The sequence below is a fragment of the Sapajus apella genome, unplaced genomic scaffold, assembly GCF_009761245.1.
Source record: "Sapajus apella isolate SASKATOON/1434 unplaced genomic scaffold, GSC_monkey_1.0 scaffold37, whole genome shotgun sequence".
Classification (NCBI taxonomy): Eukaryota; Metazoa; Chordata; class Mammalia; order Primates; family Cebidae; genus Sapajus; species Sapajus apella.
Window position 1 is genome coordinate 22031290 of NW_022436977.1, and position 16147 is coordinate 22047436.

General features: G+C 37.5%; 1 protein-coding gene across 5 annotated transcripts in view; it reads left to right on the forward strand.

Annotated features, from left to right (window-relative positions):
• The window catches only part of TTBK2 (tau tubulin kinase 2), a 171867-nt gene that overhangs the window by 78646 nt on the left and 77074 nt on the right, over positions 1-16147 (forward strand). For all 5 annotated transcript variants that reach the window (XM_032297734.1, XM_032297735.1, XM_032297736.1 and 2 more), the window contains 3 exons: positions 1183-1256; positions 11476-11616; positions 13162-13266. In XM_032297734.1, coding sequence (XP_032153625.1) covers positions 1183-1256; positions 11476-11616; positions 13162-13266 — 320 coding nt within the window. The remainder of the gene's footprint in view (positions 1-1182; positions 1257-11475; positions 11617-13161; positions 13267-16147) is intronic.

A 16147-nucleotide genomic window follows, 5' to 3' on the forward strand; every position in this document is an offset into this window, starting at 1 on the left:
CTGGTCTCAAACTCCTGACCTCTTGATACGCCCGCCTCAGCCTCCCAAAGTGCTGGGATTACAGGCATGAGGCACTGCACCCATAAGCCAAGAACTTTTGAGGCCAGGTACAGCGGCTTATGCCTGTAATCTCAGCACTTTGGGAGGTTGAGGTGGGCAGATCACTTGAGCCTCCGAGTTTGAGACCAGCCTGGGCAACATGGTAAAACCCTGCCTCTACAAAAAATACAAAAATCAGCCAGATGTGGTGGCACACACCTGTAGTCCCACCTACTCAGGAGGCTGAGGTGGGAGAATCAGTTGAGCCCTCCAGGAGACAGAGGTTGCAGTGAACCAAGATCATGCCACTGCACTTCAGCCTGGGCAACAAAGTGAGACTCTGTCTCAAAAATAAAAATAACAACCAACTTTTGAAAAGCTCATTTTCTGTCTCTTTCTCCACAGATTCTGAATTAATATAGAACTTAGGAATCTTTAAAAAGTTTTCCACTGCCCTTGGGTCAGTGGTGTCATAAAACAAAAGTAAAGTTTTTCAGATGGTTTTGATAAGTAGCCAGGGCTGAAAAGCACTAACCTATACATGTGGCTCCGTTCTTTTTGGGGGTCTTTGCATGCTTTTCTTTAATCAGATTTCTGCTGTACCTCTGCCCCCCTCTGTGCCTCAGCCAGTACTATTTTGGGTTTCTCAGCTGGAACTCAGGTTGAAAATCACTGGGCTAATCCACATCAGTGAGGCCCAGAAAGATTGTCTTGCTGAAGTCATAACAGTGAGTACCATAACATATTTAAAATTCATGGTTTATATTCCTAACATAGCTCTTGTTTATTGCTCTCCTGTGGCTTCGTATGCATTGTATCTGGGCAGCTTAATCTGAATTGACCACTTAATCTTTCCTCCCTAAATAAATTACCATACGTTTGTTTCCTTATTCATATATTAATTTGTTTATTTATTTATTCGAATATTCATTTATTTGACCACAAGAAGTAATAGTGCAGTGCCTGGGGGGAGAGGAGGTAGGTAGAAAATTTGAATAATATAAGTTTTCTATCCTTAAGATTCTCAAGACGTATTTTATATTCAATCATAAAATACTATACAGAAAAGAAAATTTTTTTTTTTAAGAGAAACCGTAGTATATTCTTTTCCACTGTTTTCTTTCTTTTTTTTTTTTTATCCAGGGAAAGACCATGTTTGTAGATTTATTGGCTGTGGGAGGAATGATCGATTCAACTATGTGGTCATGCAGTTGCAGGTAGGTTACCTTGAAAACCTATCTTTAAATCCTTTGGTTTTGATTAAAGTAAACAATTATAGTGAATGCGATTAAAAGTAACAGCATTCTTACTCCCATGCAAGAATGTTTTATACTGTGCAGATCGAACTTTATTTAAACAGACTTGATACAGATTTTCCAAAAGTGAAATAACTGTCTTTGTCAGCTATTAGAGTTGACTGTATCTTTACTGATTGTAATCTTTACAGTTTTCGATTTCCTGCATGATGAGGGGATATAATGTGAATCTTGTCCCTTCCAGCCTTCATTACCTTAGGGATTCCTGTTTTCCCTTTGCATTCTCCAGTATTGTCTTAGTCTGTTTTGTGCTGCTACAGAATACCCGAGACTGAGTAATGCATAAAGAACAGAGATTTATTTCTTACCATTCTGAAGGTTGGAATATCCAAGATCTAAGGACCAACACCTTGCAAGGGCCTTCTTGCTGTATCATTTCATGGTAGAAGTTGGAAGTGCAAAAAAGTATGCACATGAGTAAGGAAGGTGAAGCAGGGGGCCGAGCTCATCCTTTTTATCAGGAACCTACTTCCAAGATAACTACCCCACTTTGACACCAATGTCATGAATCCATTAATGAGTTAGGAACCCTCATGACCTAATTACCTCCTAAATGTCCCACCTTGTAACACTATTGCATTAGGGATTAAGTTTCCAACACATGAACTTTGGGGAACACATTTAAACCATAGAAGAAGTGTCTGTTCATTTCCTTTGCTCATTTTTTAATTGCATTGTTTTTTGCTTGTTGATGTGTTTAATTTCCTTATAGACTCTAGATGTTAGACTTTTGTTAGATACATAGTTTACAAATATTTTACAATAGTTTACAAATGTTTACTCTGTTGATAGTTTCTTTTGCTGTGCAGAAACTCTTTAGTTTAATTAGGTCCCAATTATCATTTTTGTTTTTGTTGCAATTCCTTTTGGAGAATTCATCATAAAATTTTGCCAGGGCCTATGTTCAGAATGGTATTTCCCAAATTTTCTTCTAGAGTTTTTTATAGTTTTAAGTCTTACATTTAAGTCTTTAATCTATCTTAAGTTGATTTTTATATGTAGCAAAAGGAAAGAGTCTAATTTCAGCCTTCTCCATTTGGGTAGCCAGTTATCCCAGCAGCTTTTATTGAATACAGAGTCCTTTTCCCATTGCTCGTTACTGTGACTTTGTTGAAGATCAGATGGTTGTAGGTGTGCAGCTTTATTTCTGGGTTCTGTAACCTCTTTCAGTGGTCTCTGTGTCTGCTTTTGTACCAGTGCCATGCTATGTTGGTTACTGTAGCCTTGTAGTATAGTTTGAAATTAGACTTCTCAAAAGAAGACATATATGTAGTCAAAAAGCATATGAAAGAATGTTCAATACCACTAATCATTAGAGAAATGCAAATCAAAACCACAGTGAGATACCAGCTCACACCAGTCAGAATGACTATTATTAAAAAGTAAGAAAATAACAGATGGTGGTGAGAGTGTGGTGACAAGGAAACACTTATACACTGCTGGTGGGAATATTAATTAGTTCCACTACTGTGGAAAGCAGTCTGGAAATTTCTCAGAGGACTTAAAACAGAACTACCATTCAACCTAGCAATCCCATTACAGGGTACATACCCAAAGGAATAAAATCATTCTACCAAAAAGACACATACACTCACGTGTTCATCACAGCACTATTCACAATAGCAAGCACATGGAATTAACCTTACATGCTCATCAATGATGAACTGGAGAAAGAAAATGGTTGTGTGCAGTGGTTCATGCCTGTAATCCTAGCACTTTGAGAGGCCGAGGTGGGCGGATCATGAGGTCAGTAGTTCGAGACCAGTCTGACCAACATGGTGAAACCCCATGTCTACTAAAAATACAAAAATTAGCTGGGTGTGGTGGTGTGTGCCTGTAATCCTAGCTACTCTGGAGGCTGAGGCAGGAGAATTGCTTAAACCCAGGAGGCAGAGATTGCGGTGAGCCAAGATCATGCCATTGCACTGCAGCTTGGGCAACAAGCAAGATTCTGTCTCAAAAAAAAAAAAAGGGAAGAAAAAGAAAACGTGGTACATGTATACCACGGAATACTACACAGCTATAAAAATGAACAACATCATGTCCTTTGTAGCAACATGGATGCATCTGGAGGCCATTATCCTAAGCAAATTAATGCAGGAGTAGAAAATCGAATACTGCATGTTCTTACTTTTAAGTGAGAGCTAAACACTGAGTACATGTGGACACAAAGAGGGGAACGATAGCCTACATTGGGGATGGAGCAAAGAAGGAGGATGAAGGTCGAAAAACTAACTGTTGAATACTATGCTCACTACCCATGTAACAGAATCATTTGCACACCAAACCCCAGTGACACACAGTTTGCCTGTGTATCAAACCTGCACGTGTACCCACTAACCTACAATAAACACTGAAAAAGAAAAAACTATAGCAAGTACCAGTCTTGACTACTTGAAACTTTAAGCAGTAGTTAAGATAGAGGAGATATGCCATTCTTTTTTCTTTTTTTCATCAGTAACATAACTCTCTTTCCTATTCTTTTTTTTTTTTTGAGATGGAGTCTTGTTCTGTCACCCAGGCTGGAGTGTAGTTGTGCAATCTTGGCTCACTGTAACCTCCCCCTCCCAGGTTCAAGTGATACTCCTGCCTCAGCCTCCTGAGTAGCTGGGATTACAGGTGTGCCCCACCATGCCTGGCTAATTTTTTATTTTTAGTAGAGATGGGGTATGATCATGTTGGCCAGGTTGGTCTCAAACTCCTGATCTCAGGCATTCTGCTTGCCTTGGCCTCCCAAAGTGTTGGGACTATAGACGTGAGCCACTGCAGCCTGTTTCCTGTTCTGTAGATGGCAGTGGAGTTAGGTCGAGAGAGCAGAGGAAAGAAATTCAGAGCAGGAATATTGGAATAATGACTACAGTGGGGAGAAGGGAAACCATTTTGTTTTCTCTGACATTATCTCTACCCCTGAAAAACACACACACACACACACACACACACACACAGACACACACACACACACACACACACACACACCCGTGAACTGTAGTCACCCTCAGAGCTTAGAAGCCATATTTCATCTTGATCTTGCTACCTAGATCTAGAATTCTCAGTATTTCTTTTCATCTCAAGCAAACTTCGTTTTGGGCGTCTGTTTTTTGAGACAGAGTCTTGCTCTGTCACCCAGGCTGGAGGTGCGCCCCACCATGCCCAGCTAATTTTTGTATTTTTAGCAGAGATGGGGTTTCACCATGCTGGCCAGGCTGGTCTCAAAATCTTGACCTCAGGCGATTCACCCACTTTGGGCAAAAGTCCTGGGATTATAGATGTGAGCCACCACATCCAGCCTCTGAACCTTTTTAGGTAATTAATTTGGATCCTGCTTTCTCTCATTTTGGCTAGTAATAATATAACTTTTTGTGTGACATTTTATAGTTTTCATCTGGATTCATCATACATCTCTTTTGATCCTCACTATATGCCCATGAGGAGGAGAGAACAAGTTTTATTCTTGTTTGCACGCAGAGAGGCTGAGTGTCAAGGACGTTTGTGATTTGTCTGGTACTAAGTTACTTGATGGGTGTTAAACCTTGGTGGAAGCTTGAAGCCAGTATTCTTTAGGCAGTAATAGGAGAAAACTGTTCATTTTGTCTCAGGTTACTACTGACTGGAGAATTATAGAAGGCAGCTTTTTTCCTTTAGTCTGCAGAGTCTCTCTCAGCCTTAGCATATACTCATTTTCATTCTTGTACTTGCCTAAATCTGACTTTCTGTAAATGGGAAAGCTCCTAGTACTAGGAAACCTAAGAGACTGGTGTATATTAGGCAGTGATGGCCTTTGTGGCCTTTGGCAAGTTTTTATGGACTTGTCTAAGAACCTTTCCATTTGAATTGCATGCTGTATTTTTTTTTCCTTTCATAAGAAAGTTAACCCATTTAAACTCCCATCTGTACAATTTCTGGTTGACTTGATTTGGGACTAGGCTAAAGCTGGTATAATCACTAGAGCATATTTTCTCTTATTTGACATATGGAGGATAACTACTGGGTCTCCTCCATGTATTCAGCTTCCCACGGATAGTCCTAATTTATTCTAAAAACTATAAATTCATTATTCATAAGTTAAGCTTGTTCTTTTCCTCCTGCTGATTCTATTACATAATATCTGCCTTAAAAATTTTTAAGGAACAACCCTATCTCTGTAGTAGAAATTCTATTTGCCATTAAAATGATTTTTAAAATCTTGCAGAGCTCAAGCAGTTGTACATGTTGTTGTTGTTTTTTTTTCCTCAATTCCCCTTGCAAGACCTTGGCCAGGTATCATCTAATATTTTGTCACCATTGAAGCTTTACATGAGCATCTTTAGTATAGCCAAAGGGTGATATATTGTGGTAAGCACATCAACTACAGAGGTACAAAACATGTTTTCAAGTTTTATAACCAGTACAACTGTAGATCTAGATTGCCTAATACCTAGTACCTTTTAAAAACTTTCTATTAGGCCAGGCGCGGTGGCTCAAGCCTGTAATCCCAGCACTTTGGGAGGCTGAGGCGGGTGGATCACCAGGTCAAGAGATCGAGACCATCCTGGTCAACATGGTGAAACCCCGTCTCTACTAAAAATACAAAAAATTAGCTGAGCATGGTGGCGCGTGCCTGTAATCCCAGCTACTCAGGAGGCTGAGGCAGGAGAATTGCCTGAACCCAGGAGGCGAAGGTTGCGGTGAGCCGAGATTGCGCCATTGCACTCCAGCCTGGGTAACATGAGTGAAACTCCGTCTCAAAAAAAAAAAAAAAAAAAAAAAAAAACAAAACAAAAAAAAAAACTTTCTATTATGGGAAAAATTAAACATGCACAAAGTAGAGAAAATAGTATAATTTGCACCTGTCTACTCATTACCCAGCTTCAACAACTATCAGTGTATGGCTAATCTTGTTTCAGGTATTTTCACTTTCTCCCATCCCTCCCAAAATTGTAGCTAATTCAAGGCATATTTTATTTATATATACATTTCTAGGAGACCAGAACTCTTTTTTTCTCTTAAGTTAACCACAATACCTAATAATAATTCCTTAGTAATAGCATAAATATCAAACCAGTCTTCAGATTTCCTTGATTGTCCATCTCTGTAGTAACTTTTTTTTTTTTAACATTTGGTTTATTTGAATTGGGCTCCAAATAGGGTTCACACATTGCTTATCTCTTAAGCCTCTTTTAATCTATTGGCTCTCCCTTTGTGTTTTATTTTCTTGCAATTTTCTTTTTGTTGTGTTTATTGTTATTGATAAAAATGGAGGAATTTGATATGTACAAATTACCATATTCTGGATTTTGCTGTTTTTTTTTCCTGTCGTCTTTAATATGTATTTCTGTCACCTATATTTTCTATAAATTGATGATGATATAAGATTCCAGTTTTGTTTTACTTTGTCAGGATACTTTAGAGGTGAGTTGTATGCTTCCTCTTGCATCACATCAGGAGGCAGTATCTGGTTGTCTCCCTTTTAGTGAGGTTAAGGTTGGTCAGTGGGTGCAGGCGTTGTCAGCCTGGTCCATCCATTTTAAAGTTACCAGTGGTTTTTCTCCTAATGGTTTTATCAACCCATTTGTAATCATCATCCATTATTTTAATGGGGGTTGCAAATATAGTGTTCTATCATCTTTTTCCTTCTTTTATTAGCTAGAATTCTTCTTTAAAAGCCCTGCACTCACTATTAGGTTGTCATCAAGTATATTTTATATAGGAAAGCTAGGACTACAACTTGAATATTTTATCAGCTTTTAGAATAATGAATTGGTTCTCTAATATAAACATACAATAAATATATAACTATATAATAAATATATAACTATATAATAAATCCATAAATTCATGGATTTAACATGTTTGATGTCTTTCAATTACTGCAGTTTTCTTTTTTTTGAGACAGAATCTCACTCTGTCGCTCAGGCTGGAGGCTGGAGTGCAATGGTATTATCTTGGCTCACTGCAATCTCCATATAGTGTGTTCAAGCAATTCTCCTGCCTCAGCCTCCCAAGTAGCTGGGATTACAGGCGTACACCACCATACCTGGCTAATTTTTGTATTTTTGGTAGAGATGAGGTTTCTCTATGTTGGCCAGGCTAGTCTTGAACATTTAGCCTCAAGTGATCCACCCACCTTGGCCTCCCAAAGTGTCGGGACTACAGGCGTGAGCCACTGTGCCTGGCCTCCAGTTTTTTAAATATTAAAATTGTCTCATCTTTTGCTACAAAGGCCTCCCTTAAGTTGGATCTGGATTCATTTTGTTAGGACTAGGCTGCAGCAGTCTTTGATAGCATTATTATTTTTTGGTGCAACACTATGTACCAGGCTCATTCTGTATGTTTTATACTCCAGATCTGAAATCACCCATTCATTTCTCCATTAAACCTTGGTTCCTTGTAATGGGAAATGATGTTTAGTGACCAAAGTCTAGACGATGTGGGTGTCTGTTGAAATTGGGTTGGTCATTTTTAATTCTTTTCAAGTGGATGGATTTAAGAAATATATTTAAAAAGAATGAGAAAGTATGCCATGGTTCATATTGATGTTTCTAATTCAAATCTACAATGATATAATTGCTAATAACTTCTTATATTTTTATCTCTTTCCTTTTATACACTTTTGTTTTTTTTTTTTTTTTTGGTGAGACGAGGTCTTGTCCTGGCTGGAGCACAGTGGTGGCCTCTACCTCCTGGGATCAAGTGACCCTCTCACCTCACCTTCCTGAGTAGCTGTGACTACAAGTGTGTGCCACCATGCCCAGCTAGTTTTTTTATACTTTGTATAGATGAGGTCTCAGTATGTTGCCCAGGCTGGTCTTGAACTTCTGGGGTCAAGTGATCCTCCTGCCTTGGATTCCCAAAGTGTTGGGATTATAGATGTGAGCCACCACACTGGGCCTACACTTTTTAATGTATATAGATGAAATTGTTATGATTAGAATTTACATGAAAATAATTCAGTATGTGTGGGTGGGAGGGGAGAGGATATGGATGGGGAGGTGAATGGTAGATGAAACAAGATTGGTCATGAATTGATAATTGTTAATTCTGGGTGACTAGTAGATACATGAAGGTTCATTATATTATTTTGTCTCCTTTTGAGTATGTTTCATATCTTCAATTTAGAAACTCATTTGCATTTTTATTGAGATCTTATAAATTTATAGAGAAATGAGCTGCTTTTATTCATTCCACATTACTATATATATTCTTCTTCCTTTTTTAAACAAACTATGGTAGCTTGTGACATATTGTATTAAAAAATTTTTAATTTTCAGTTTGAGGATATATGTGAAGGTTTGTTACCTAGATAAACATGTGTCATGGGGTTTTTTTCTACATAATATTATGTCACCCGGGTATTAAGCTCAGTACCCAATAGTTATCTTTTCTGCTATTCTCCCTCCTTCCACCCTCCCCCTCCAGTAGACACCAGTGTTTGATGTTTCTTCTTTGTGTTCCTAAGTTCTTGATTCTTCATTGTTTGATTGACAGTCAGTAAGATGTCTGTCCCATTATTTATGTAACTATTCATTTATTGATGTACTTATGTACCCCCTTATCTGAGGAGATACTTTTTAAGGCTCCAAGTGGATGCCTAAAACCACAGATCATACTGAACCCTGGACATCTGGTAACTGATTGGGCCACTAAGTGATTGATGGGCAGATAACAACATGTGGATATGCTGGACTAAAGGGATGATTCGCGTCCTGGGCCTGATGGAGCAGGATAGTGTGAGATTTCATCACACTACTCAGAATGGCCTGTAATGTAAAACTTATTAACTGTTTATTTCTGGCATTTTCCATTTAATATTTTCAGACCATGGTTGACTGTGGGTAACTGGAACCAGTAAAGTAAAACCATGGATAAAGTAGAACCATGTATAACCATAGATTGTTTATAATTTTTCTGTGTAACAAATAATAATTCATTGGTAGTATTTACTTTAAAGTATAATTTAGTGGGTACTTGCATGTTTTTACCATGTTAATAACACTTCACCCCATATTCTTATCAGTCTCGTATTTACCTTCTCTGATTTTATGAGTTGATATGTTAGGCTTATATTTTAAAATATTTAAATCTTTTAAAGTATTACTAATGTCATAAATCAAATTTGATTTCCTTTTGAAAGTTGTTGTGGTGAAAGCTGTTTACAAATAAAGTTTCAATACTATCTTAGGTATATTTTCAGCAATCAAAATTTGGATTTTTGAAGAAAAAAACTATTGGAATACTAATAAAAGTTATTAGGTACTCTCATATGGTTATACAATTCACTGTTGTAGATGGCCACTTATTTTACATTTGCTAGGAGTGTAGGGAACAACAAATTTTCTCACCATTAAAAATAATAAGTAAGATAAATCCCAACTAATTTATATTATGAGAAAGCTGCATTTAAAAAAGAAGATATGAAATATGAAAGGATCCTGACTTTACTGCAACTTTTAAACTGTTAGGTTACTTGAGGAGTACTTTGTATTTTATTTTGAATGATATTAATCTAAAAATTTGTTACTTTTCAAAAGTGAATCAGTTATCTTTAGATGAAGTGATGGTATTAGAGGCATGGTACCCCTAAACATATATTATAAAATTTGGGGAATAGAGAGATTGGGATATTTCCAATATCCCTTGTGATTGGAGAGCCAGTCTTTTCTTTGGGAGGTAGTACTGCAAGGCCATGGTCCTGCTCTTTTCTGCTCTCCTTTTCAGGCTACTGGTTTGTTGCCTAAGCAACAAGGAACTTTGGTGGAGCAGCATCACGAAAAAGCCTTTAGAAAAGCTCTGTGAAAGAGGACTGTAAAAGAACACTTTAAAGTCAGACAGAGTTAGATTTGAAAAACAGCTTTACATTAACAGGTTAACATTATTTAACCTCTTTGAGTCTCAGTTTTCTTATCTGTAAAACAGGCACAGGAACAACTTCTATTTAGGGTACTGTGAGGCATCAATGCAATCATGAATGGCAGAGGCTGGATGTATTCATTGGTTTTTTATACTTCTACAAGTAAATTAAATTTTTGTCGTATGTTTGGTCATAATAACAATAGTTAGCATTTGTTGAGTACCTATTTTGTACCAGAGTATTCTAAAAACTTTATATGGGCCCAGGCACCGTGGCTAACACCTGCAATTTCAGCTTGTCAGGAGGCCGAGATGGGAGAATCACTTGAGGCAAGGAGTTTGAGACCAGCCTGGTCAACATAGTGAGACTTCATCTCTATTTAAAAAAATTAAAAAGACGTAAAAAAACTTTACATAGATCTTGTTTAATCCTCACAGAGCTCTGTGAGGTAGATTTTATTAGCTTGTTTTTATGAGGAAACTGATTCAGGAAAGTTAAGTAGCTTGTATGAGAATATATATTAGGCAGTAATGAGGAATTACTGCCGTGGTGTGTGTGTGTGTGTGTGTGTGTGTGTGTGTGTGTGTGTGTGTGTGTGTGTGCGCGCACGCGCGGGCGCGCGCGCGCGCACATTATATATATTTGATCACATATTTTAAATAAATAAATACAAATTTAGTGCATATTAATTACATATTTGATTACTTACATTTTAAATAATCAAGACTTTTGTTGTGACATCAGCGATAAAGGGAAACATGATGAATCAGAAACATGATATGCTAAAAAACTGGTTATTCTAAAACTTGTCTGAAACATTCATATGATTAAGACATCTGTTGAGTGAGAGGATCACAATTTGAGTAAAATTATTGCTGTTGACTGGGCGTGGTAGTTCATACCTGTAATCCCAGTAGTTTGAGAGGCCAAGGTGGGTGGATCACCTGAAGTCGGGAGTTTGAGACCAGCCTGACCAACGTGGTGAAACCCCGTCTCTACTAAAAATACAAAAAGTTGCTGGGCATGGGGGTGCACACCTGTAATCCCAGCTACTCAGGAGGCTGAGGCAGGAGTATCACTTGAACCTAGGAGACAGAGGTTGCAGTGAGCTGAGATTGCGCCATTGCATTTCAGCCAAGGCAATAGGAGCAAAACTCCATCTCAAAAAAAGAAAAAAAAAATTATTGCTGTTTTACTGAAAACCTTTTTCAATGGCAAGTGAGCGATTTCCCAGTCTTCTCTTACAACATATTTTTAGTACTGTATTTGAAAGTGTTTGTTTGATTTCCACAGGGTCGTAATCTGGCAGATCTTCGCCGTAGTCAGTCCCGAGGCACATTCACCATCAGTACTACTCTCCGGCTGGGTAGACAGATTTTGGAGTCTATAGAAAGCATTCATTCTGTGGGTTTCTTGCACCGAGACATCAAACCGGTAGGGGCCTTTTCTATCCAGAGCACATAATGAGTTTGATGCTCTTAATATTATGATGGGACACAATAAATTACAAATGTAGCTTTGTGTATTTGCTGTGGTTAGACACAAGGTAATATTTTCATTTCTATAGTAACACCTGGAAGCAAAAATACAACTTACCTCTTAATTTTTTAAGTGATAATTACAAACTACAGCTTGTTTTCAGGAATTTTTCTCATACAATGAAAATAAAAAATGAGACTGGGGTGGTAACACATGCCCATAACCCCAGCTACTCAGGCAGCTGAAGCAGGATGATTTCTCGAGTGCAGGAGATGGAGGCTAGAGTGAGTTACGATCCCTCCTGTGTATAGCCACTGCACTCCAGCCTGGGCAGCATAGTGAGACCCTGTCTCTTAAAAAAGCTTTATGTTTGACTATTATTATGTGTGCTAACTTGCCAGTTACTTAGCCTTATGCCTAAATTGGCATTATTCCCTGGTTTCTTTTATATATATATATATATATGTTAAAAAATTATATATGTTGCTTTCAGTTGTTCATACTGTGTTCTTGAAGTCAAAAGTTCTATTTATAAGAAATCATCTGCTGTGAAAGACCTTATTTTTCTCCTGAGTGCTACTATGGAAATATAGTTGGGTTTTTATTTGCTAATCTGTTTTTCTTAGAAATAGTCATTTCCATAACTGTGAAATAGGCTTTTCTGTCCTTTTCAGTGTTTAATCAAACACTGAAACATTCATTAGATGAAATGACCCATTTCTGATATACTGTATTTACTATAAATTTATCATATGTTGGTACAGTTGAAAAGTATAACCATCTGTTGTTACATGACTTCTAAAATTAGTTTACATGAAAATGCTAACTAAATTTGATATTGCAGTCAGTCTATTTCTATGCATTGTTATTTGAGAACCATGGTGATTGGAAGAGTTTCTGTTTTTTATCAGAAAGCTTTCTAAGTAGAATAATTTTTTTTAAAAAATGACAATTTTGGTGACAATTTTGCTTTTACCTCGACAAGTCCTCTTACATACTTATGTTTGCATTTGTGGTCATTTAATATTACATTGATTTTCATTAGGGAAAGAATACAAAGTTTATTTTTCTTGTCTGTTTTGAAATGTTTCTATAAATTGTATTTTAATTTTGGACTTAGTGAAATTCAGCTTTTTGATGCTTATAGGAAATTCTTTAAAATTTCTGTTTTTTAAGTAGGATTTGGGTTGTCATTTAGGCATTAACTTAGACTAGAATTTCAAGAACTTAGAGTTCCAAGTCTAGTTAATGTTGTTGTGTGTGTAACCTTCGTCACTTACATTCTTTTTTGTTCAAAGTTTACCTGATATTAGACATTAATAGAACCCAAAACGAAATCATATTTTAATACCTACTAAATGTCATTGACTATAATAATAGTATATTTGGAACGTGTGTTATATAGAGCTTAACTAGAAGAAGACTTAAAATGTAGGAATAGTAAAATGTAAAGACTAAGTATCATAAGAATGTGTATATTTTCCTTCTTTATTTTTCTAGTCGAACTTCGCTATGGGTCGCTTTCCTAGTACATGTAGGAAATGTTACATGCTTGATTTTGGCTTGGCTCGACAATTTACCAATTCCTGTGGTGACGTCAGACCAGTAAGAATTTTCGTATTATTATCAAATATTTGATAATTACCCTGGTATTTATAGTATCACACTTTTAAAATAATGCTAATTATGTATCCTAATGGATATTATCTAAGAAGTGCCATATACATTTAATGATTAACTTACAGAATGACAATAAATTTTATTATTGAAATTTGTGGCTTTAAAAGATGTACATTAGAGGGAGATTTAGAGTGGTCTTTTTTTTTCTTTCTTTTTCTTTTCCCCATTTATTTATTTTACTTCATTTTAGGATTTGGGGTACATGTGAAGAACATGCAAGATTGTTGCATAGGTACACACGTGGCAGTGTGATTTGCTGCCTTCCTCCCCATCACCTACATCTGGCATCTCTCCCCTTGCTATCTCTCCCTAGCTCCCTACCCCCCACAATCCCTCCCCTATTTCCCCCCAACTGACCCCAGTGTGTAGTGCTCCCCTCCCTGTGTCCATGTGTTCTCATTGTTCAACACCCGCCTGTGAGTGAGAACATGCGGTGTTTGATCTTCTGTTCTTGTGTCAGTTTGCTGAGAATGATGGTTTCCAGGTTCATCCATGTCCCTACAAAGGACACAAACTCATCGTTTTTGATGGCTGCATAATATTCCATGGCGTATATGTGCCACATTTTCCCTGTCCAGTCTATCATCGATGGGCATTTGGGTTGGTTCCAGGTCTTTACTATTGTAAACAGTGCTTCAATGAACATTCGTGTGCACGTGTCCTTATAGTAGAATGATTTGTAATCCTCTGGATATATACTCAGTAATGGGATTGCTGGGTCAAATGGAATTTCTATTTCTAGGTCTTTGAGAAATCACCACACTGTCTTCCACAATGGTTGAACTAATTTACACTCCCACCAACAGTGCAAAAGTGTTCCTATTTCTCCACATCCTCTCCAGCATCTGTTGTCTCCAGATTTTTTAATGATCGCCATTCTAACTGGCGTGAGATGGTATCTCAATGTAGTTTTGATTTGCATTTCTCTGATGACCAGTGATGATGAGCATTTTTTCATATGTTTGTTGGCCTCACGTATGTCTTCTTTTGTAAAGTGTCTGTTCATATCCTTTGCCCACTTTCGAATGGGCTTGTTAGTTTTTTTCTTGTAAATCTGTTTTAGTTCTTTGTAAATTCTGGATATCAGCCCTTTGTCAGATGGGTAAACTGCAAAAATTTTTTCCCATTCTGTTGGTTGCCGATTTCACTCTACTGACTGTTTCTTTTGCTGTGCAGAAGCTGTGGAGTTTGATTAGGTCCCATTTGTCTATTTTGGCTTTTGTTGTCAATGCTTTTGGTGTTTGGTCATGAAGTCCTTGCCTATGCCTATGTCCTGAATGGTTTTGCCTAGATTTTCTTCTAGGGTTTTTATGGTGTTAGGTCTTATGTTTAAGTCTTTAATCCATCTGGAGTTAATTTTAGTGTAAGGTGTCAGGAAGGTGTCCAGTTTCTGCTTTTTGCACATGGCTAGCCAGTTTTCCCAACACCATTTATTGAACAGGAAATCCTTCCCCCATTGCTTGTTTTTGTCTGGTTTCTCAAAGATCAGATGGGTGTAGATATGTTGTGTTGCCTCCGAGACCTCTGTTCTGTTCCATTGGTCTATATCTCTGTTTTAGTACCAGTACCATGCTGTTTTGATTACTGTAGCCTTGTAGTATAGTTTGAACTCCGGTAGTGTGATGCCTCCCGCTTTGTTCTTTTTGCTTAGAATTGACTTGGCTATGCGAGCTCTCTTTTGGTTCCATATGAAGTTTAAGGTGGTTTTTTCCAGTTCTGTGAAGAAGGTCATTGGTAGCTTGATGGGGATAGCGTTGAATCTGTAAATAACTTTGGGCAGTATGGCCATTTTCACGATATTGATTCTTCCTAACCATGAACGTGGAATGTTTCTCCATCTGTTTGTGTCCTTTCTTATTTCGTTGAGCAGTGTCTTGTAGTTCTCCTTGAAGAGGTCCGTTACGTTCCTTGTTAGTTGTATTCCTAGGTATTTTATTCTCTTTGTGGTAGTTGTGAATGGCAGTTCGTTCTTGATTTGGCTCTCTTTAAGTCTGTTATTGGTGTACAGGAATGCATGTGATTTTTGCACATTGATTTTGTATCCTGAGACTTTGCTGAAGTTGCTTATCAGTTTTAGGAGATTTTGGGCTGAGACGATGGGGTCTTCTAGATATACAATCATGTCATTTGCAAATAGAGACAATTTGACTTCCTCCTTTCCTATTTGAATGCCCTTTATTTCTTTTTCTTGCCTGATTGCTCTGGCTAGAACTTCTAGTACTGTATTGAATAGGAGTGGTGAGAGAGGACATCCTTGTCTGGTGCCACATTTCAAGGGGAATGCTTCCAGTTTTTGCCCATTCTGTATGATATTGGCTGTTGGTTTGTTGTAAATAGCTTTTATTATTTTGAGATACGTTCTATCAGTACCTAGCTTATTGAGGGTTTTTAGCATAAAGGGCTGTTGAATTTTGTCAAAGGCCTTCTCTGCATCAATTGAGATAATCATGTGGTTTTTGTCTTTGGTTCTGTTTATGTGGTGAATTACGTGTATAGACTTGCGTATGTTGAACCAGCCTTGCATCCCCGGGATCAAGCCTACTTGATCATGGTGGATAAGCTTTTTGATGTGCTGTTGCAATCGGCTTGTCAGTATTTTATTGAATATTTTTGCGTCTATGTTCATCATGGATATTGGCCTGAAGTTTTCTTTTCTTGTTGAGTCTCTGTTGGGTTTTGGAATCAGGATGATGTTGATGTCATAAAATGATTTGGGAAGAATTCCCTCTTTTTGTATTGTTTGGAATAGTTTCAGAAGGAATGGTACCAGCTCCTCTTTGTATGTCTGGTAGAATTCGGCTGTGAA